A 22,945-nucleotide genomic window follows, 5' to 3' on the forward strand; every position below is an offset into this window, starting at 1 on the left:
TGTTACAAAGTTCTGAATGTAAAGCTCATGCTAATGATACATCGATATACGTGCTTTTATATTGGTTTAACTAGGCAGATTTTTCAGCAGTGTTTGTATCTTGGAATACTGGGCTTTTGACTGGCAAATGAAATTCAATTCATATACAGTTATGCAGATGTTTTCTCTAACATAACCTTATTAAATATCTTCATCTTCTTACAAAAATATCTTCATCTACACTGGCATTCGATTCCTAAATTTAAAGTATGAAAATCAGTATTGTTTTTTAACCAAAACATTATTCGCTTCGCTGGTAAATAAAAAAAGAAAAATTTAAATGAGTGTTTGATTTGTTTTAAAATACCCAAATTTTAAAGAGTCATTGATATAATAAATGCTGATTTTATAAACGGTTTAGCCCTGTTAGCTGTAGAGTAGCTCAACTTAAACTTTTTTTAAAGTTTTAACTTGGCAACTGCCTTATTGGATTTAACAACTATATTCTTTTTAATGCAATTCATGACACAGAAAGTATACTTTTGAGGGTTTAAATATTGTATCAGTAGTATAACAGCTAGCAAAACAATAGAACCCTAACATATTTATTGAAGTCATTGGCTTTAAAATAATTAAATGATAATAATTGCATAAATTCACTGCTATAATTTCAAGCTTGTCACCACTATAGCAGACAGTCAATTGTGACATTGATGGTTTTTATTTTGGTCTAATCCATCATCTCCATCCTGCTCTATTTCTTGCCATCCTTTGTTACTCATTATGGTTCATATCAACTTTCTTTACATTCTTCCTGACGGTGTCTTTAATTTTCAATCTGGGCCTATCCTGATTGTACTTTCCATTTTTTAATTGAGAGCACAACAGTTCTCTAGACAGGTAATCACTACGCCTATTTTCAACATGCCTGAAAAATCTCAAATTATTTTGGGCAAAGATGAAGATGGATGCGAGGGCATTCTTGCTTTTTTTAATATTCGTGTATTATTGATCTTATTCCTCTATATGATGCTTTCATCCAAAATATAAGAACCTATACCCATCTGGTCCTTCGATTTTCATGAGAAACTTACTTTATACCGATCCCCTGCCTTTTGTGTTACCTACTTGGTCGATTGGCTTTTTTATTTCAAAAAATTTACTTGAATAAACATCTACATATTTGTTAGTATTTAGGAAAACATGAAAATTTTATAATGCTAGTAAATAGAAAAATTACTCTTGCCTGTAATTGGTTGTAAAAATTTTCTTTACAAAATTGTTGGTGCCAAATTCAACAGTGACATTGTTTATGTATGGTAAAAAGTAATTAGCTGCTATCTAAATTCATTCGAGATTTATAGCTAAGCGAAAAATCTTTTAGCCTACTATTAATTTGATGCGATAAGCTAAAATACTATTTCTATTGAAAATGGCATTATTTAAAATATTATTATTTAAAAGAGGATTTGCAGAAAGTATCTGATTTTTCAGATTTATTTAAGAAATAACATGCTGATAACAATCCAGATATTGTACTATTACATAATCCAACAATATCGGACATCTCTAATTATTATCTTACTCTACCAGAACAGCATTGTTGTTGCTCAACTGGGATTTCACTCCTATTTTTGTGTGACTTGTAAACTAGTGATAGTTTTATCTGCAGCTGAGTGGAAGGATGACAGAACTGGTGCTGCATGAGTCGTGTGCCATCGGAGATTATGAGTCACTAGAGGAATACCTCAAGACATGCAAGTATGATCCTAACTGCAGGGATGAAGAGTGGGGAGGCAAAGCACCCCTACACTGGGCCTGCATACGGGGTGAATTATACTTTTTACTCTGATGTGCTGATATTATTGCGCAGTCAAACCTTGACTTACAATTGCAGTTGCGCTCAAATCTTACACAAGAATATCAAAAAGTGTTTGATTTAACATCCAAGTAATTTCTAGCATATGACTTCTAAAATTTTACAAATTGTTGCACTTTTCTAAATGAAATTGAAGAGAATAGTGAAAATTAACCAGTAAATATAAAATGTATGATAAATGATTAAGTTGTGCTGTGTTTCCTCATCACCTTCAGTTAACGTGTCTCTCTGGTAAACTAACAAATAAACTTTTTTGGTCCAATATGATTACTTTAATTTAGTTTTCATATATAATGTTTTTTATTTAGTTTTTGACATAAATTTGTTTTAATGCTGTATATAAAATTTATAAAAAGTATTTATTGTTTAGTTTTGTTAAACAAATTGCAGAGTATTTTCCGAAAAATATTTGCAACATATGACAGTTCTGTCATAGGAAGAACTGATTAAAACTGTGTTTGTTGAGGGTTTGACTGCATCATATCTGTCACAAAAAGATTTTTGCCAAAATTATCAACTGACCGTTAGAGTCAAGTGCAATTGTTTCTAGTTTTTTAGAGCCTTTTCATGCATTTATCTTTGGATTAAAACATGACAGGGTCTATCGAATGCACCAGGCTCTTGCTCTCTATTGGTGTGAATGGAGTAGTTAGAATGGACAATGGCTGGACTCCTGCACACTGCGCTGCCGAGTCTGGTCGGATACATATCTTGCGTGTCTTGCACAACGCAAACATCAAGCTAGATGAGAAGGATGACCACGGTGACACACCGATAATGGTGGCGAAGATGTATGGTCATAGAGAGTGCATTGCCTTCCTAGAGGGGTAGGTTCATAGAGTTATCTCCCCTTGAGGGGTAGGTTACTCTAATAAGATGTATGGTCATAAAGAGTGCGTTGCCGTCCTAGAGGGGTAGGTTCATAGAGTTATCTCCCCTAGAGGGGTAGGTTACTCTAATAAGATGTATGGTCATAGAGAGTGCGTTGCCTTCCTAGAGGAGTAGGTTACTCTAATAAGCTGTTCAAACGCTTTATTTTGCATGAAAACAGGTGCCTGACATTTTAGCTACTTGGTGTTGTTCACAAAGTCTAAAAACTTATCCATTTATGTGTGAAATGTGACAGGGTTCTCAATGAAGAGAAAGTGGTTAAGAAGTCTCCAAAAACAACAAAGAAAAGCGCTGGAAAGCATAGTAAACAGAACAAAGCTGAATCTTAATACAGAAAGTGCTGATTCATTTTTATGCATTTATAGCTTATAGGAGGCTTGCAGCTTATAGGCTTGCATGTGATAGAGAATTTAGATTTCTTGATTTCAGTAGCTTTTTTACATCCAAAACGCATCATGTGATTTATTTTCTCATGTAGTTTTGTGCCTATTAACTTTTAGTGATTACAGGAGTTGTCATCTCATGCTCTTGCAATCAACTTGGGGATAGTCAAAACTGATCTAGCTGCATTATTTGAACTACCGCTGTTAACTGGATGGTTTGATATTTAGAGTTTATTTTTCACATTTATTTTTATATTGTTCATAAATATATACATATACATCATACTTGTATATACAAAAAAATTTCTTGAACATCAAATCAGGCTATAATATAATGTTTAACAGTACACTGCACTGAATAACTGGCATGATCTTTTCAAATCATCTTTCGTTGCATTAAATGCTAAGCGTTGATACGTGGCCAGCACCTCTCGGTAATATCATTGGTATAAAGCGCTGAACTCGCTCTAGAGATGGCTGCTTTCCTCAAAGCTATTCTCATCATCATTGGAGGCAGAACGGATGAATGCTGCATTGCTGTGCTGTATGTAGTCTATTGAATTGCACATGACATGTGGCTCCTGGTAGAAAGGCTCCCTTGCGCTGCCTTTCTTAACTTGACTCTGTAAAAAAGATTTATTAATGTTACGAGATCTTAAAAAGACCATAATATGCAGTTTTGCTAACCGAGTCAAGTTTCAGCAAAAAAGTATAAGCTTGTGGTAGTTGTCTGCTCAATGTTTATTCAACTAGAGCGATCCGCTAAAATATCAAACTAAAAGGAATCATTTTGTGGCTGATGGAAACCAATTGTATGATAAAACGGATGTGTCAATATTTGGATTCAAACAAATGAAAGATTAGGAGAGAGAGAAAGCGATCTCATTGTAAATGCAGTATGGCATCCCTCGAGTTTACAACACTAAATGGGGTGGTAATGAGAGGGTTCTGCCTCAACCTGGCTTATGAGAACTAAAAGACAATTACAAGGTGTAAACAGCAAATAGAATTATGAGTAAGTCTTAATCTATTTCCTCTCCAGTTTCCGTGAGGTCATGTCTGGTATGCAAGAGGCCTGGACAAGAGAATGACAAATAATCTTCAATTTTTTCATCCCCGAGCTTGCATAATGAATAAAAATGGTCAATTGTGAATCCTGGAGCATACTAACTAGCGAAACAATGTTCTACTATCTAGGAAACATTTTCTAAATTAGTCAGCAATCCAATATGTCTGGTGAGAGAGTTTACCTGTCTTGGCCTGTCCGCTTGGCGCAGATCTGCTGTGTGATTGGATGAAGTGTGAGGTCTGCGCGGCGCTGTCGTTACAATTCCAGAGTCTGTCGTAGATAGGTTTTGGTGGGAGTCACTAACTTTCATTTCTGGACTTTTCTTACTATCTTTGTTGAGCAGATCTGCAAGTTGGAATTTCATCAAACAATAATAATAATAATAACAACAATAATAAGTTGTTTGTAAACAAGTTATAAATAATAATAATATGTTTCATTAAGCTGATGTAATGGACAAAGACATTTATTGAGAAACCTGGTATTCCTTGACCAGCAAACAGAGAACATACATGTATAAACCTAAGCTGAAACCATCTCTTTGTCGATGCAATGCTAGATTGAAGGATTCTTTTAGAGAATTATGAAAATTGCGCCGACATCCAGATAAATCAAAAGTAGAAATGTGTGACACGGTTGCAACCTTTAAAACAACCGTACATGTCTACCGATGGTTGTATTGCCAGAAAGTGCTGGTATCGGTGTGACTAAATCAAATCATTCAGTTATTAGGATAGATCTGTCATGACGGGACAATTCCTTGGTTTGTGACACAGGAAGTGCCATTCATCTTGTGTTTGATTGATTTATTGGCAAGATGACATTCTGATGACAAGCTGTGTAAGACACGTGATGTCTGACTAGAGTCTAATATACCGGCGTTTATGAGTTTAAGCAATTGTCTGCTCACGCATGATCTCAACATATAGTCTAACATGTAGTTTATGACCAACTGTCCAATCATCAAGCTTATCTTTTTCCTACTCAATGAGTACATTCATGAATGCTATTCATAGCTGTTCATATTGCTTGTTTAGATTTTATATTGCGAGCAGCGACAGCAAGCAAAATTGTTAATGACAAAAAATTATCAGTGAGTCAATAAATTGTTTTGCAAATTAAAGCAATTAAAGATGCTATGAACTTTTTTAACATATGGTATTAGCGAAGAAAACGGCGCATATGGTTGAAGAAATTATGTTTTAAGTTGTTAGTTGGTTTAAGGAAAGCAATATAATTATTTCTCCCAGCTTGGATGCCAATGCTCTTATTCCATATACAAAAGCCTTCACAAATTTGTCGAAATATCGTCACCACAAACTGACAAGTGTATGCAGGTGGCATGATTAACTTCCACACAGATGTATGAGTCAATGTATAGGATATTATTTTATAGTTACCTATCGCTGATGATTGTCGTCTGCCCTTGCTTAGCTGACTGTTGACCCATCTTTCTATAGTTGTGGGCTCATGCTGTCTGCCTTCCTCAATCGATTCAAAGTTTTCCTTTCGACTATACTTCCTGTGATCCTGTAAATCGCAATTCTGTAAGCTACCAGCATATTCCATAAATAAATAATTTGGGCCGTCTTTTGAAAATTACCAGAAGTAAAGTTTTGCCTATAATTGCATCTATAAATGTTCAATAATAGACAGGAACAAAATCACAAGTTTTCTTAGCCTAAAATAAATTGGCAATGGCTCTTGTTTACAGTGTTAGCAGCTTGCGTGGGTACCACCATTTCCTTTTATGCCGGCCTACAGCCGACTGCTGGCAAAGTATTTAGTCAAACAATGAAACAAACCTGCGTGTTTTAATGACAAAACAGGGAAACGCGGTAGTATTTGAATACCAAGTCCTTACCAGGGTCATTGTGTCGATAGCATATGGTTGGTAGGCCTGACGTTTGGATGGATTGATAGTCTGCCCATTGGTCTTGCGTTTGCTCTTGTAGCAACCAGTGGTCATGATTAAACACGTCACAAGGGTGATGAGTACGACAGCTGCACATCCGCTAAACACCAGGATGCTGTTCATCTTGTCTACAAACAATCAGTTCCACTCGAGTGAGGCTACAGACACAAACTTGAGCTGTTGTTGTGTTCAAATCTGAAAGAGTTAGCTTAGCAATGGTGATAAAAGGAAGAATGAGTATATCTTGCAATGCTTTGATTGATGCTGATAATAGACAATGAGCAATGTAAAGCGCTGGTAGATGTGAAAAGGCCAAACTCAAACCGATAAGGTCTTGTTATTAGGGAAACTAAAATTGCAAACAACTCGCAAACTGCAGATAGCGCTATATTTAGAATTATGCGAGTTTTTCCAGACAGCGCAAACAGTACAAGGAGTTGTCTGTTATATTTGTAGTATCGGTAAGGATGACTGAGCGAACAACTTCGACTGTGACGGATAGTAATAACATGCGATATGATATATTCGCCGCCCTCGTCAAATAGCTAAGAACTAGTTGGCGAGTGATCGACGAACATGTAACCAACTTCCTTATGAGAGAGGGAATAAAATGAGCTGTTGAAAAGATACCAAAGAATCGACAATGGCAGTGAGCTGTATACCCACTTCTGTCAGCTACCCCAACCCCCTATAAATCAACCATCTTCTGTTAACTTTGAAAGACGTCAATATTCCAGATTAGCCAAAGTAGGCATACCGATAGCTGACAGATGACAGGCTCTGCCAGTCTCAAACTCTACCGGAGCCACTAGAAGAAATCTTGTTGAAAACTGATGGAATTGAGTTAATAGAATAATTAATAGCAAGGAGATGTGATTATGAAAAGCAGTTGCTGCACTGGACAAAGGGCCATATGGATCAGCGAGTGGTTTCCCAGTCTATATTTCCCATAATTAGCCCGACTGGACTGTTTGGAGAAGTGATCAATCACAGAAATTCTTCAATTACCCCAATAAATGTTCTGTTTTCATCTGCTCTATGTGGAAGCCTTATTGCGTAGACGTCAATTTTCTCAGAGAATATAATCTAATTTGAGCGGCAGCTGAGGGCAGTATATTCAAATCCTGAGTCAGCACATTTCGCTAAACTAATAGATCTGAATGGAGCAGAGCTATTTGTAAACTTTCCAAAGTTGAAAACAGCTCTAGACTCGTGCTGCCGGGGTCTGACCAACCCTGTACTAGTGTGCTGCCAAGAACCCGCCAGGTTTAAGAGTGTATTGTAGGGAGCAAGTAAGGGTGAGTAAAGGGAAAAACCAAGCTGAACTTTCAAACTAACTTTTTATAAACTAATAATTTAAACCTAAAGAAGACAAATCACACTTTAGCAATGGCTCTACAAAACATCAATAGATGTTTATAATATTAGCTTGTAGGAATTTAGACTAATAAAGTGAACGACAATGAATTGTAGCAACCTCTAACAGAAACTTTGCAAAATTGGTCATTCAATGCCACAAAACATTTAAAGTGAGTGAGACAGTGGCCAACTTAATGCATTCTGCGAAAACCATTACAGAATACACAACTATATTTTAACCTTGGAGTAAGTTATAATCTTTTGAAAATACATGTTCAAAAGCATTAGGAAAAGCAAATAAAACCTATGAACTACATGTATGCCACAGTTATGTAGGCTACATCTAATTATGTGCTTGGCCAACTATGGACAATACAATATTATCATATTGTTTTACATGGTCTGAGGCTGTTGTAGAACTTAGTGATAGACTAATAACTGTCATGAAAACAAACAATACCGCAAATATAATAATGAGTCTAGCTTTTGGGTGTATATGTAAAGGAATTGTAGCCTATGGCGGGCGGCTGTCATTTATTATTAGAAATATAAAATCTCTATCGCAATAGTTCATAAATCAGCAAAGTTTTGTATCAATCGAATTTTGTTTTGCATTTATTAAATATGATTCATTATATTAAAAAATACTTTCAAAAAGGACTAATTTATTTTCAACTTTTTGTCATATATGCTAGTATGACGTATTTTATAGTTAGCAATCAATATGCAGATTTGGCAGCATTTCAACTGCATAACGAGCAAAATGAGAGGTGAATCTACAATTCGTTTTGACATTAAGTGAAAAAAATTACTTACGCGTAAATTTTTTTTTTAATTTTCATGGCCTAGCTCTCTTTGCAAGATTGATTGCAGTTATGGCAGCGGTTGGTGTCACGATTGGTGTTATGTAATAAAACTGTGCTGACAGGACCAGCTGCTATTTGTATGCCAACTCAACTTGCAGTTATGCTGTTGTTGAAAATGGGGATTTTAAATCACTGCTGCATGCAGTCTAATGCCTTATCCCTGAGTGTTGTGACAAATATCAGACACACAAAATGTTTGAAATACCGAAGTGGAAAAAGTCATGACGATGTCATATTAGAAATGATTAATGTCCATAGCTCATGGTTGATGACGCGAGCTTAAGTGAGATGGAGCCTAAGTGAGATCGTTTGAGGAAACTGAAAGCTAAAAACCTAGAACGCTCCCCCTTCCATACCTCGTCATCTACCATGTTTCCGTGTTGCCAACCACTACTCTGCAGTGTAGGTATGGTTTGTATGATTTAAAGACACCCACTTGACCATTAAACCAGTGCTTCCCAATTCATTCCATCGCTGAACCCCTTACAACTGGAGAAAGAAATCTCACACCCCCTTGTTTTAAATAAAACAAATGAAATATTCATAATATTCATAAATTATTCATAAATTCAATTAAATCTTTTTTGTTTCAAATAAAACAAAAGGGACTTGAAACAATGAAAAACAAACATTTGACATAATTATATGAAATGATATGTTATTGGAAGGTCATTCTATGGAGAGTCTAACATTTTTACAAGTAACAACATATAAAAACAACTTTACGATCTTTGACTTTTTTTCTTCCTCTTCTCTTCTATTATCTGATTGAAACGCGTTTCCTTGTGGGTAAGTGAAATGCGCAGATCATTTTCAGGATTGATAGCATTACAATATTTATTTTTCATGTACAGAAGAGACGAAAACCTGAATTCACATTGGCAAGTTGTTGCAACAACAAATACACTCTCTCCGCCTTCACAATTGATTTTTGCACCACTGGGACCAACAGCTTTCATCTTTTAGGGGTGCGAACACTCCTACTCGGGATGCCTTGCTTTAAATGTAGAGTTATCTTACTCCATAACTATTAGTATAGAAACTAGCAACAGAGTTGCCACTCGCAAATGCTGTTAAAACAATAATTAATAAAATTTTGAGACGCCAAAAAGTAACGACAAAATAATTGAGTTGAAATAGTGTTTAAAATCAATCGTACCACGACTGTAACGCCTATTAGAAGTGAACACTGCTGTTCATGCCTAGCGTAGAACGCAAAAAATCCCCTATTAGAATTATTTGCAAAAAACTAAGAACTTGTCATTGACTAAACTGCTTGGGTATAAAAAACTAACCATTCCAACAGACAACAAAATTCCAGCCTCAAGTTGCATTAAAACTGTTGTAGCTCAAATTTACAGCTGGGCTGCTGAGGTCAATCATTATATTTCCATGACAGGTTACTCTGCAAGTTAATGTGATCTGCAAGATGGAAATAGCAAACATTTGCGAGTCAAGCAAGTCCTTTCACTCGCAAACTTGTATCGAATGTTTCAAGCTAGCGAATGATGCGCAAGAACATGATTCGCAAGCTATTCCATTTTAAACATTTCTCACATTTCGGTCATTACTATTTTGATTTGAGCCATTTCGAGTGCACCGCTATGACCTTTGACGTAGAATTCCTTATTTTTTTAACAAAGCGCCCGCGTTAATCCGCAGGATTCAAACATCCATTGAAACAATTATCACATGGTAACTCAACATACACACGATTCCAAATACGCATCATCAACACAATGAAAACATAGTGAATAGCGATGAAAGGAGAGTAAACAGTATATGACTGCTGGTCAAGACTTCTCATTCAAAAGAGCTTTTCATATCAACGCAAAGATGAACTGGTTATCAAGACATCTCTCTATGATCAGGTGCCCTCTTATCCCTGCATCTGAGTAGTACTGACTAACGGCCTTACTCTACTCCTTTCTTAGATAAATTAATGACAGGAGCCACCCTACTGCTGACAGCTCTAAGAACGAACCTATCATATAAACATTAGCAGTTCCACTATTTCATGGCACCCTTTATATCTATTCTTTCCCATTTCTGTGAGGAAATGAAGGCCGTTAGAGGAGGGTAAGACAATGAGACATTCCCCGCAGGTACTCTCTAGTAGCAGGTACTCTCTAGTAGCAGGTACTCTCTAGTAGTACTTAAAATGTAGGCAGGAATCACTACATATGGCAGTGTTTTAGGGCTTGGTCAATGGATGTCATGGCAACACTGCCCAAGCAAGCGTGCTCTTGATTCCTCTAAACTGTTATGTATGAACTCAAACTGCAGATTCCATAAGCTACATGTTGGTGGCTGTTTCCTAGCAATATTTTTTAAACTTATTATCCTCATGAAAGGCTTATCATTTAGGAACATATAATTATTGCTAAGACAATAATCTTTACCAAAAAAAAACGGAGTCTGTCCAATTGTTTGAAGCCATACTAGAATCATTAGAAAAAAAGATTACACCACACGGGAGTCAAACTCCAATAACTAGTTTTTGCGGACAAGTGCATTACCATTTGCACCACCAAACCACTTTGCGGCAACATGGAATAATTGTGAACATACTGGTTGAACATGATGCACAGGACTGATGGTACCTTCTTACTAAAAGCCTGGCTCCTAAACTATACGCTGCAAGCACCGGTGGCAGGATTGCAGGGCTATCTGCGGTAAAATGGGAACCTTCGCACTGAGTACCCCCAGTAGTTGCGGGCGTTCAATGCAAGAGTTCAGCGCTGTTCAACTTTTGCAAGGAGCTGCAGGCAAAACATTCCTGATATGCGCTGTACAGGTGAAGGTCAGCACTTTGGAAATGACATTGCGAGCGTCAGTTTTCATGCGATAATCAGCTATGCAGTTTTATGTGTACATAGGCCGCCAAGCCTAGCGCCACAAGGGTTTTTTGCTTCCCGAGATTACCGGCAGGGTCTCGCAGCCGATATGGGAACCAGGCTTAATAAAAAGTGGCTGATGTTATCAGAAATGTGTGTAAGGCAGCGCATCAGTACCCGCTTAAGGGCTAGATATCAATCCGTATAAACTGTCTTTGGTATTGTGGGAAACTTTGTGTCACCAAATTATCACAGTAAAAATTCAGTTTTACCTGCTCTATCATCTTTTGAAACTGTCCATTGATGTTACTGCTAAAGTGTTCATTAGGAATATAGGTCTATCGGCAGCCTGTGCTAGCCTGTGCCAGCCTGTGCTAGCGTCTTTGCATTGAACTACAAGTTGCTCATCTATTTGAAAGGGTTAACCTTATAATCAGAAACCAAAGGTAAAACTTTCATCATACAGTCACAGTAGCAGTCTTTTTAGTAAGATATGCCAAACTGACTATGCTAAGAGAATCACACAGCGATGCTGTCTCAGCATGAACTAGTCGACTAAGGGTGCAGTACTGTTTTCTGGGAAGATTCCTTATAGCAAGATGTATCTACATGTAGGTATAAATACAAGATGTATCTCTGTATGTAAGTAACAGCAAAACTGGTTTGTCGTTATCAACAATTCTTATAAGCCTCACTTATATGAGTAGCTCATGGTCACCCGCTACTATCACAAATATACTGCTACCTTCACAAATATACTGCTACCTTCACAAATATACTGCTACCTTCACAAATATACTGCTACCTTCACAAATATACGCACTGTGCTTAGGAGGAACAGGGAGAGGGTCATGCCAACTGTTTGCAGGTCTCGCATACCTCCTATGATCTAACATAACTCATTCCAGTATTGAATTTTAAGTGAGCTGCGTGCATGGAAAAAGATATTTGTCAAGCCTCAGATTGTTTCATATACATTAACATAGTATCGTTGTTTTCCTATTCTGTTCATTCAACTTTGGATGACAGCTGGCTAGTGGTCAAAAAAACTGTCTTCTAAGCTAAGAGCAACGACACCCACCACTTTTTTCCACACATGAAGTAGCCTACTAGTGGCCTTCCAAAAACGTTCTGGAAAAACATTTCTCTCATCGCGTGCTCAGTAGCTCTAGTCTGGATTGCTAGTCTGTGGATCATGTAGCGACAGGCTCACTCAGCTCAGAATCCAACTTAGAGCTACTGAATGTACCTATGGCGCTGCCTGACGCCCTTTTACTCTATGTGAACGCTTCAACTCCGTGTCGCAAGAGTATTACCAATACTAGTATAAAAGGATAATCCGGCGAGACCTTGCAGGATTACTCTGGAATTAGCGCACCAATGACCTCTACCTAAGCTGATTCTATGACACATCTAGCAAATGTCTAAACAATACAGATTGGCAAACTTACACAAAAGGCATTTTTCAACCTAAAGGCATAATTAAATGGTTTGTACCATCTATAATAGTAAGTGCTTTGGCAGTTATGTTTGTTTTTTACTGTATGTTGTTTCTTTCTATTGTTTATACTTAGTTACCATTTGGTTATCATTTTAGTTATTATTTGGTTATCACTTAGATGGAGTTTTATAAAAATATATTTTTAACATTTAGCCATTGTTCTTGATGTTTTATTTATGAATTAAATGTTGTAAGGCAACCACGATTTCAACTTGACACACATCTAGCAATACATTGTTTTTCTACTGCAAAATCGCGCTTTTGTGATTGTGTATTTCTTGTAAGACAGAGGAAAGATTATCCCCAGTGTAACATTCCATTGAAGTAATTCATATTAATTATTCTGATTTTTTAAATAGCTACTTTTGAAATGGTTTATCCGGTCAACATGGTAAAAATGGTTACAGTAAAACATCTATTTGAACGCCACCTCCAACTATAAAGGAGGTGCCACCACCTCCAACTATAGAAGAGGTGGCGGCACCTCCAACGATAGAGGAGGTGCTACCACCTCCAACTATAGAGGAGGTGCCACCACCTCCAACTATAGAGGAGGTGCCACCACCTCCAACTATAGAGGAGGTGACGGCACCTCCAACGATAGAGGAGGTGCCGCCACCTCCAACTAACACCTCCAATACTTCCAACTCCAACGCCGCCACTATAGAGCAAAGGTTAAAAGATAGAGCGCCATGGCGTTCAATTAGAGGTTTTACGGTATATTGGCTTGTTGGTTGCTGATGAAAGCTAACTGCTTCTATTGGCTGACATAACTTACAGAGATCATCTCTTAGACATCCTACTAACATATGCGGTATGAGAGCAGAATACCTCAATATCTACAGCAACCTGTGACAGGCTTGTTTGTTGCTGAGCCCTCTTACATCATCAGCTACCTATAGTCTGTTAGATAAACAAACATATTCATCCAAGGAGACATGTCATCTTGACAGCAACAATCAGATGCCAACATGAACATCTTTTCTTGGCTCACTGACAATCTATTGTAGCGACTACACGCTTTAAGAGCCGTTAGAAACACGGTATTAACAAGTTGTTAACAAGTTACTAGTCAAGACATTTGACAATATTATCTTAAGTCCTGCTGTATTATTTACTTGAATCACGCGAATGCATACTTTTCAGACAAATAAATAATAGGTCTCTATTTTAAATGAAATAAAACTAATCTATTTTAAACTCGCTGTGCTCTTTAAAACTCAAACATTAAATGTACTCCCAAAGCTTTATAAGCTGAGTGTCTAGGAGTTGTCAGCACAATGCTAACATAATGCATATAGCGGGGGATTCCGGATTGGACAATTCAGCTTAGCATTTTTCCAAAAAAGGTCGGACTTCTAAAAGAGCCATTTTAAAATGTGAAGCAAGAATTTCCAACCTTGCGTTTTGCACAAAAAGATTTTTCGATGGGAGATAACTTGTCAAATTACTTCTTTCCAAGATCACTAGTCATAAATTTATGCAGCCACAGAAATCAATAATTGTTCAATTTATTACAGCTTGAAATCAGATCTTGACTCAAAATTTGATTAGTTAACTTTAGCTAAAGATGCTAACTATGAGGTCATCAGTCTACAATGTCTGTTCAGAACAGAGAAGATCATATAACAAACAACTCAAACACTGGAATTCATAGAGGTTCTAGACATTCTCCTCAGCAAAGCCTGACTCATCTTGCATCTAAATGTATTACAGACAGCGCATAAGGACAACAGCATTAGGGTCTAGAGATTTCTTAGCAACCATAGACAGAATATAAAATGGTCATTTCAATCACATTAGAGAGTTTCATTGATTGCATATCATTTAATAAGACCACAGACACTAAGCAATGCTTATTAGATCGATGCCTGGCATTCATTTAGATGCATGCAATTCATTAGCAAAGCCAGTGCACTCAGCGCTGTCCATGCCAGAGGCTTGCGACTAACCACATCCAGACAGCTGGAGTAGAAAGTGTCAAAAGCTGACAGCAGCAGTCATCAGCCACAAGTCAACTAGACACGAAAGCATAGACTTTCTGCTGGCAACTCTTGAGTCATGTCGGGCAGCTCAAAATAATTGACCTTTGAATTTCGGACTCGTGAATGCTGCCACAACTAGTCAACTAAACAATTCTTTTGTTTTGTGAAAATCTGCGGTAGCTCTTTAATTGCCTGAACTTTTTTTATCTGACCACCTTTGAAGGTAGTTGATGCTCTAGAATCTAGAGTCTAGAATCTAGAGTCTAGAATCTTGAGTCTAGAGTCTAGAATCTAGAGTAATCTTTCCTACCATATGCAATTCCGTATCCTTAAATCTTGTATATTTGTTATTTGGACAGAAATGCTGCCTTGTGTATCGATCAACAAAATCTCCATGCTTTAATAGCAATGCTGACTCATTCAATACACAGGCGAATATTGTTATGCCTAAACAATACCCACCACACATTTGGGAGCAAAGTTTAACTTTTGAGTCAATGATCTTAACTTTGTTTCATATTGTGAAAAATTTTGGCTCTTAGTTTCAGCAAAAAACACTTCATAGAAAATTTAAAAATTAAAATAAATTACCTGCTGCTTGATAAAAAGACAAATAAAACAAAAAATTAATTTAAATTAAGTCAAGTTGATTTAAAAGCAAAAATATTTGCAATTTGCCATTGATAATAAAAACCTTTGTCAGCACGTCTTTGTGTGCAACAAACAGACTCCAAAGTACTCTTAATAAGCTCCTTGAAAGTGTAACTAAAATTACTAAATGACTTTTTGTTTTTAGAAGGCATGTACATGTAGTTGTCAAACTTCAATCTTGTAATGGTATCACATGTAATTTTGCTCTCATATCTGACCCGGAAAATCAACAAATTATGTAAAAAGTCGAAATCCAAGCATCAATTGAGATAGGTATTCCCAGTTCAAACAGAGAACTCCCCTCAACTACCGGTACAACTGAGACCTCCAGTGCCTAAGAACCTTACCTTGCCAAAACTCCGCCTCCTCACTAATGGCTGGCTGCACAGAGAGGGAGGTGATCCCCAGCTGCTCTATTTGTGTTACAGTCAGCATATTTCCATCAAAACAGCCCTTCTGTGATATGGTGATGGTATAGTTGGTAGCTTGATATGCGTCATTGTCCTCAGCACTCCTAAATGACAAATTTTTAAAAAAGTCAATTTTTGATATGTGATGTTTTTAAAGTGTAACCAGCTGTAACCACATAAATTAGGAGTGGCTGCATGCTGCAAAAGTTAAGCCTGGTTCCCATATCGATTGCGAGACCCGGCGGTAATCTTGCGCGGCTAGGCTTGGCGGCTTCTGTTCACATTAAGCCGCATCTCTAACAATTGCATAAAAAATGTTCACTCGCCATACCATTTCGATAATGCAGACCTTCCCTTGTACAGTGAATTTTGGGAAGGTTTTGCCTGCGGCTTTTGCGAAAGTTGAACAGCGCTGAATTCATGCGTTGACCGCCGGCAACTACCGGCGTTACTCAGCGCATAGGTTCACATTTCACTGATAGCCCTGCGGTGCTGTCACCTATGCCTACAGTATATATGGGAACCAGGCTTTAGAGACCTGGTATTACATTGTCAGTTAAATTTGAGTGTTAATATAAAATGTATCACATGAAGATCAACCAATCAGCTTATTGCTGTTTTCATTGAGCAGATGATGTGCATTTGGGATTGTGTTTTGGGATTAACACTGGCGCTTTGATACAAAAGATTAGGATTTTTATGCTAGAGGTCAAAGCAGCGCATTCAGAACTGCTTAAATCGAAATAAGAATGACTGAAATATGACAAATGTTGAAAATGGATTAGCTTGCGCGACATGATCTTGTGCATCATTCGCAAGTACCGTTCCCATTTTTCGCGAGGATGAAACATTCAATAAAAATTTGTGAGTAATAAAACTCATTACACTTGCAGATTATTGCAGTTTCCATCTTGAGAATGATGGAAACAAGGAAACATGTCCGTCATGGCGACATATGTATGAGTAGCACGCTGGAATACCTACAAGTACATTCTCTGGCCTGAGCAGAGGTTTTAAAAGATATCTTTTGTTAGACACTCAATCACTATGTTTCCATGATGCGCAGTGCTTCGGAGTTGCGCTATCTCCGAATCATGGAAACGGCGTCTTCGCACTGAAATCACTGCGCACTGATCAGTACGAAGCCAGTGCAAATTCGCAACAAGGAAACAGCGACTGCGCAGTGGCTGCGCATAGCTCTCATGCCGTGGAGACAGATTTTTCGATGGCCATAAACTAGTACAAAGGTTGTCCTGCTAATCTTGTTTTTTCACTATTCTTCCGATCTTCTTTCACATAAATTTAATTATAGTCTGCATTCACGAGGATGATGAGGTGATTACTTTCCTGGACTTTGTTATCGATGCCAACACTTCGCAAAATAGGTGGCAAGTCCTAAATTAACGTTTAAATAATATATTACTTAAAAATACTTATTAAAAATATATTACTATGTAAAAAGTGTGTTAAGGTTTGTAAAACCTTGTGAATGTGTATTGTAAATAAAAGTATAATGACGACAGAATAATAAAAAAGACTGTTTATGACGTTTGGTATCCGTGATCGATTCTATTTCTCCATCAGGCGATTCGATTTATACAATTTCTCTTCTCTGGCTAATTTGCGGTATTTGCTGAAAACCACTGCGCAGCATGGAAACGTACAATCCCCTCGACTTCGGAGGGGGCTGCTTCGCAATACTGCGCACCATGGAAACATAGTGAATTACTGAGTTATGATTCAGGTACCTTTCAACTAATCCTAACGTATATTGCTAGTCCTCGCCATCCAAACATGATGTATAACAGGGGATAAACACTAGACAGTCTAACCACAAGGTTCAGGAAGTCATATGAGTCACCCAATGAATGACCTATTTACCACCTTTAACCAATGAGACAAGCCAAAGCCTAAAATTACTCCCATGTAGACATCATCTTGTCCTTTGTAGTTGAATGCAGGGTGCTAAATAAAATGCATTTCGTTCTATGGCTGCTACTGAAGGCTAACCTCAGCGATGATAAACATTAGGGAGGCTCATCTATCCACTCTATAATTGTGATGCTAAGAAAGGTCACAAGGCCGAGTGTTGGCCTGCGAGTGATGAGGAAATCAATGGCAACTGAGATTTCAATTCTAATTATCACAGATAATTTCCTACGCAGCGGGCGCTCTGTTATGACTGAGGCATCTAGTGCAATGACACAAATCACTCAGGTGACTAATGCGAGCGAGCGCGAAGAGACCAACATCTCATAGACTTACCAATGCTCCAGTGAGTCAACAGAAATGCATTCCTTTGGTATACTCGCGCTGTTAGAGACCTTGGAAAGCACCTGCGGAGGAAAGAGAAAGTTGATTTATTGTTTGCCACAAAGGAAACAGCTAGAATTAGCTAGAATTAGCATAGCTGCAAAATTCCCTTATTATTACTAATTCACCATCAGATAATTATATATATACTCTCAAAGTGTGCTCATCGTCGTCTAAGGGATGTTTAATGATAAGGCTGTTTCGTCTGCGCTGGTTTTAAGCAATTTGTCACAACTAAATGATCGATAGTGGATTTCATTTTTAATGACTACGTATTTACCATTTATTAAAGTTGCACATATTTTTATTTGCATTATTTAAAAACATGAATATTTCGAGTGATAATCATTCCCGATAATCATTCCCGAATGCCATCGGCTGTTCTGCAAAAGTTTCTATTGGTCAACATCAAAAGTAAACAAGCCTCACATTACAACATGTCAATTTATGATTCAACTTATAAATTCACATAGTATTCGAACCCCTTCATATATGCCTTCGCTGTCTACTACATGCCCTTAATCTGGGATTTGCTCTCTGCTTTCACAGAGAAGCACAGAAGACTGGTAATATATAACTATAAATCTATAGTAATTTTTATACATTGTTTAGTAAATATTGTAGCTGTGTCTGTTTGTTCACAACTGATCTCTCAGTTCATTGTACAACATATATAGCAATAGCTAATATTAACAAATGGAGATAATATATATGGGTTATACTAACTGACCAAAGTTAAATCAGAGACCTCAACACTTTGTACAAATTTATTACCTATTTTGATGCTATTTCAGCTTACTTAATTACCAGATTAAAGCAATAAAAACACCAAAATTAGTTTTTTATAGGAAGATGAGACTACTTCTGATGTAAATTGTGTACAGTGGTAACAGTCCAGGCTTAGCTAGCAATGCCTTGAAAGAATGCATGTTAGCAAGTGTTAATTACCATGCCTACCACTGGCTGAAATGTAACTATCATAGCTGGAACATATTTATCAACATCTGGAACAAATCTATCAACAGCTGGAACACATCTGAAACATTTATGACTATTGGAACATATCTATCAACGGCTGAAACATGTTTATTAACGACTGCAACATATCTATCATATCTATTGGGACATATCTGTCCTATCGACCATTGGAACATATCTATCAAAAATTGAAACATAGCAACCATCAGCTAAAACATTTTTATCAACAGCTGGAACACATCAGAAACGACAACTTAAACACATTTACCAACAATTGGAACATATCTATACATGGCTGAAACATGTCTATCAACAGATGTAACATATCTATCAATGGCTGAAACATGTCTATCAACAGATGTAACATATCTATACATGGCTGAAACATGTCTATCAACAGATGTAACATATCTATCAATGGCTGAAACATGTCTATCAACAGATGTAACATATCTATCAATGGCTGAAACATGTCTATCAACAGATGTAACATATCTATCAATGGCTGCAACATACCAATCAACAACTGTAACATATCTATCAATGGCTGCAACATACCAATCAACAACAGTAACATATCTATCAATGGCTGCAACATACCAATCAACAACTGTAACATATCTATCAATGGCTGCAACATACCAATCAACAACAGTAACATATTTATCAACAGCTGAAACTATACCTACCCCTGAGTAGCATGAACTATGCCCCTCATAACTATGTGAAGGGCTACACAGTAGCATAGGCCCCTTCATTATTCATTATCACAAGATCATGATTTCAACAGATAAGTCAAAAGCAATTACGCGACAGGAAGAGGATCGTCAGAAGTCCATATTTATTGACAACCAGTAGGCGACAAGTGAGTGGTTTTATAGCAAAATCTTGACTCTAATGGGACAGATCTATAAAAACTTGCAACTGAACTGTTTACTGGAAGAGAGAAAGACTCTAAAACAATCTTTTTTTTGATTGAGTTCACAAAATTACGAGTTATTACTGGTTCAACCTAATGTGAAAATCAGATGTATGAGCGATTCATTATTTGTCTATCATCACAATGAGCAACTTTTGTAAGAACGGAAAAAGTTTCTTCAATGGAGTGACAAGAGCTTTTTCTGATGTAAGATCCTAAGCAATTGAGTCTGTCTCAATCAGTAGTGCCTTTTCTTGGTGGCAAACTGCCTACTTGCCTGGTATTTCCTCATTAACAATGAACAGGAGACAGATTGGTTAAAACTTATCTATATGTATATTAATTACAGATTTACTAGAATATACGGTCTGTCTTTGACACTTTTCAAAATATTCAACACTTTCTTTACACTAAAGTTTTCTCAAGGACACTAGCACCATTATAGAACTAGAAGGGTTTTAGCCCTGACCTTTTTGGTGAGAACATCAAGTTTGTTTGATGGAAGGTCGCTAGGAAGTAAATGAATGATGAGCTCTCCAGACAACCTCAGTGATAAATCTTTACCTACAAGCAAAATGATGTTCATAGTACCGCTGTGTAGTGAATAAACACATGAGCTGACTAGAGGAATTTCAACTAGTTGATGGACTAGTAGGGTCCCCGAAATAAGGATTAGTTTGATAATGGAAGAACATCAGCTGATTACTAAACTGGAGTAGTCCCCCTTGGATACTGCGTCATATTTCGAGGCACTGCAGGTCAAGTCCTTCATTTCTAAAGAACATGTAGCCATTCATGGTGGGATGAATCCGTAATCAGTTACCATAATACTGTTTACTGTTAGTAGTCAAAACATACCTGTTAGTTCAACTTAGATTATCTTAAGCCTTCTGGCAGCGTAGCAAAAGCTGCCATACAACAGATAGCCAAAATATTACTAATTTTAAAATCTATGTGTTTTGTGAAAACGACAAGTAGGTATGGACCAGAAACTTTCCTGATTAGTTCAAAATTTCAAGCCTTCAGCTGCCATTGTACTTTCTCACGCTAATATCGTGACTAAATAGCAACAGTACAAATAACTAGCTGTTCATCCAGTAGGCAGACACATTGGCTTTAATCCGAATTAGCGCTATCACCAAATGAAGGCTATGACAAAATTAGGGCTATCACAAAACCAAAACTATCATTGTATTAAGGCTACCGTAGAATTAAGGCTATCACAGAATTAAGGTTAAGGCGAAGAATTTGGATGCAGGAGCGATATTGTTGTCATGCTTAAGGCAACCAGCAACAGACAAGTGTCACTCCTCCCCTAGTCTAATAGTGAATACTTTGTTAACTGCTGCAAAAAGACGCTTTCAACTATCTGTACATGTAATCAACTCTATATATTCCTAACGTGCATCACTATATGTACACAATCAACTCTATATATTCCTAACATGTATGACTATATGTACACATAATCAACTCTATATGTTCCCAACATGTATGACTATATGTACACATAATCAACTCTATATATTCCTAACATGTATGGCTATATGTACGCAATCAACTCTATATATCCCCAACATGTATGACTATATGTACACACAATCAACTCTGTATATTCCTAACATGTATGACTATATGTACACACAATCAACTCTATATATTCCCAACATGTGTGACTATATGTACACATAATCAACTCTATATATTCCTAACATGTATGACTATATGTACACATAATCAACTCTATATATTCCCAACATGTATGACTATATGTACATATAATCAACTCTGTATATTCCTAAGACTCTTGCATTAAGTCCACATGTCAACTTCATTTCAAACAATCCCACTTGTTTGGCTTTTTATCTTAAAGGTTTCCACGGCGATGCAGAGCAGTTATCTCTATAATTTAAATCAATGAGCTGCGACAGACGGATATGATCTGAGGGGTATGAGAAGTCTTTGAAGTCGCAATGCTCTCTAAGCCCAGCTACAGAAACATTGGTAGTTGAAATATTGGCATAACAAATCAATAGACATACTACGAACGTGTGCACCACAAGACCAAGTAATATGGTAACAAAATGTAACATAGAACAAGCATGACAAGTAGGTGGTTGGTGCCAACCGTGTTTACTGTGGTAGACTTCTGTACTTTTCAGTGTTGACTTATGCAATATACATTTCATCAAATGCATGATTAATTTTAATATTTGGCAAAACATAGGAATGTGGATTGCATGATAAATTCATGAAATGTTTGCAGTAGTGTTCACAAACAGCAGGCTAGAAAATTTGCTCAGAGTCATGTTTATGGGGACACTAGAGCTGCCTAGGTAACTCTTGGGCCTAGTTAGATCTCCTGACTAACAGCCAAATATGATGTACTGTTTTTTGCAACCCAGAGACAACACTAGTAAAAAAATAACCAGTGGTTGTTTTCTTTAGCATTTTCCAGCAGTATATTCATAAAATGTGCACTTTCTGCGTATCCACTCTATGCGAGCAATCATCTTCCAAGCCTGAATACTTGCGTACTCGACTGAATGTACGGCATCAACAACCATTGATGTATTTTGTAGAAGTAAAAATGGCATGTGTGAACTCACCTGTAGTGACTTGAAGTAGCAGACAAAATAAGAAGAATATTCCAGAGGGAAGCTTCATGCTATCCATGTTTATGCTGTCTCTTCTCTCTGGCGTACATGCGGTAACTGACAACACACGGTTAGACCGATTAAGAATGAGCCGACAAGTGGGCGGAGCTTAGTCAGCTGATGGGATGCTCACTATCCCTCACTATGATGCAAACTGCTTGAACACGGTGTAGGGATAATTGTATAGCCATTTTGTGTTTTCCAAATGTGGTTTTGTTATTTACCCAACTTCAACTATCTAAACCTATTTACGTCATGGATTGTTTGCAACCTTCAGTTACTAAAAGTAATCTGCCAAACTAAGCTGGAACAGTAGTAATTGCTCGTGTACACTCAAGCGTTTATCCTTTGAA

General features: G+C 37.2%; 2 protein-coding genes across 2 annotated transcripts; one reads left to right on the forward strand and one right to left on the reverse strand.

Moving 5' to 3' along the window:
• Window positions 1-1,656: 1,656 nt before the first annotated feature.
• On the forward strand, window positions 1,657-3,190 carry LOC137385532 (ankyrin repeat domain-containing protein 66-like). Its single transcript, XM_068072009.1, has 3 exons — window positions 1,657-1,808; window positions 2,457-2,685; window positions 2,985-3,190. The coding sequence occupies exons 1-3, from the start codon at window positions 1,664-1,666 to the stop codon at window positions 3,076-3,078; spliced, it is 468 nt and encodes a 155-aa protein (XP_067928110.1). The 5' UTR covers window positions 1,657-1,663; the 3' UTR covers window positions 3,079-3,190.
• Window positions 3,191-3,412: 222 nt separating this feature from the next.
• Window positions 3,413-22,638, reverse strand: LOC137385531 (uncharacterized). Its single transcript, XM_068072008.1, has 8 exons — window positions 22,545-22,638; window positions 20,405-20,499; window positions 17,991-18,061; window positions 15,663-15,829; window positions 6,066-6,244; window positions 5,602-5,731; window positions 4,383-4,546; window positions 3,413-3,755 (listed from the first exon to the last, which is right to left on the reverse strand). The coding sequence occupies exons 1-8, from the start codon at window positions 22,609-22,611 to the stop codon at window positions 3,600-3,602; spliced, it is 1,029 nt and encodes a 342-aa protein (XP_067928109.1). The 5' UTR covers window positions 22,612-22,638; the 3' UTR covers window positions 3,413-3,599.
• Window positions 22,639-22,945: the final 307 nt, after the last annotated feature.

Source organism: Watersipora subatra, chromosome 1, assembly GCF_963576615.1.
Source record: "Watersipora subatra chromosome 1, tzWatSuba1.1, whole genome shotgun sequence".
Classification (NCBI taxonomy): Eukaryota; Metazoa; Bryozoa; class Gymnolaemata; order Cheilostomatida; family Watersiporidae; genus Watersipora; species Watersipora subatra.

Coding starts and splice junctions, on each gene's coding strand:
- LOC137385532 (XM_068072009.1), top strand. CDS start 1,664: ATGACAGAACTGGTGCTGCATGAGTCGTGTGCCATCGGAGATTATGAG. Junction 1,809..2,456: donor ACACTGGGCCTGCATACGGG/GTGAATTATACT, acceptor AAAACATGACAG/GGTCTATCGAATGCACCAGG. Junction 2,686..2,984: donor TGCATTGCCTTCCTAGAGGG/GTAGGTTCATAG, acceptor GAAATGTGACAG/GGTTCTCAATGAAGAGAAAG.
- LOC137385531 (XM_068072008.1), bottom strand. CDS start 22,611: ATGGATAGCATGAAGCTTCCCTCTGGAATATTCTTCTTATTTTGTCTG. Junction 5,732..6,065: donor CTATCGACACAATGACCCTG/GTAAGGACTTGG, acceptor TGCGATTTACAG/GATCACAGGAAGTATAGTCG. Junction 3,756..4,382: donor AAGCGGACAGGCCAAGACAG/GTAAACTCTCTC, acceptor TCTTTTTTACAG/AGTCAAGTTAAGAAAGGCAG.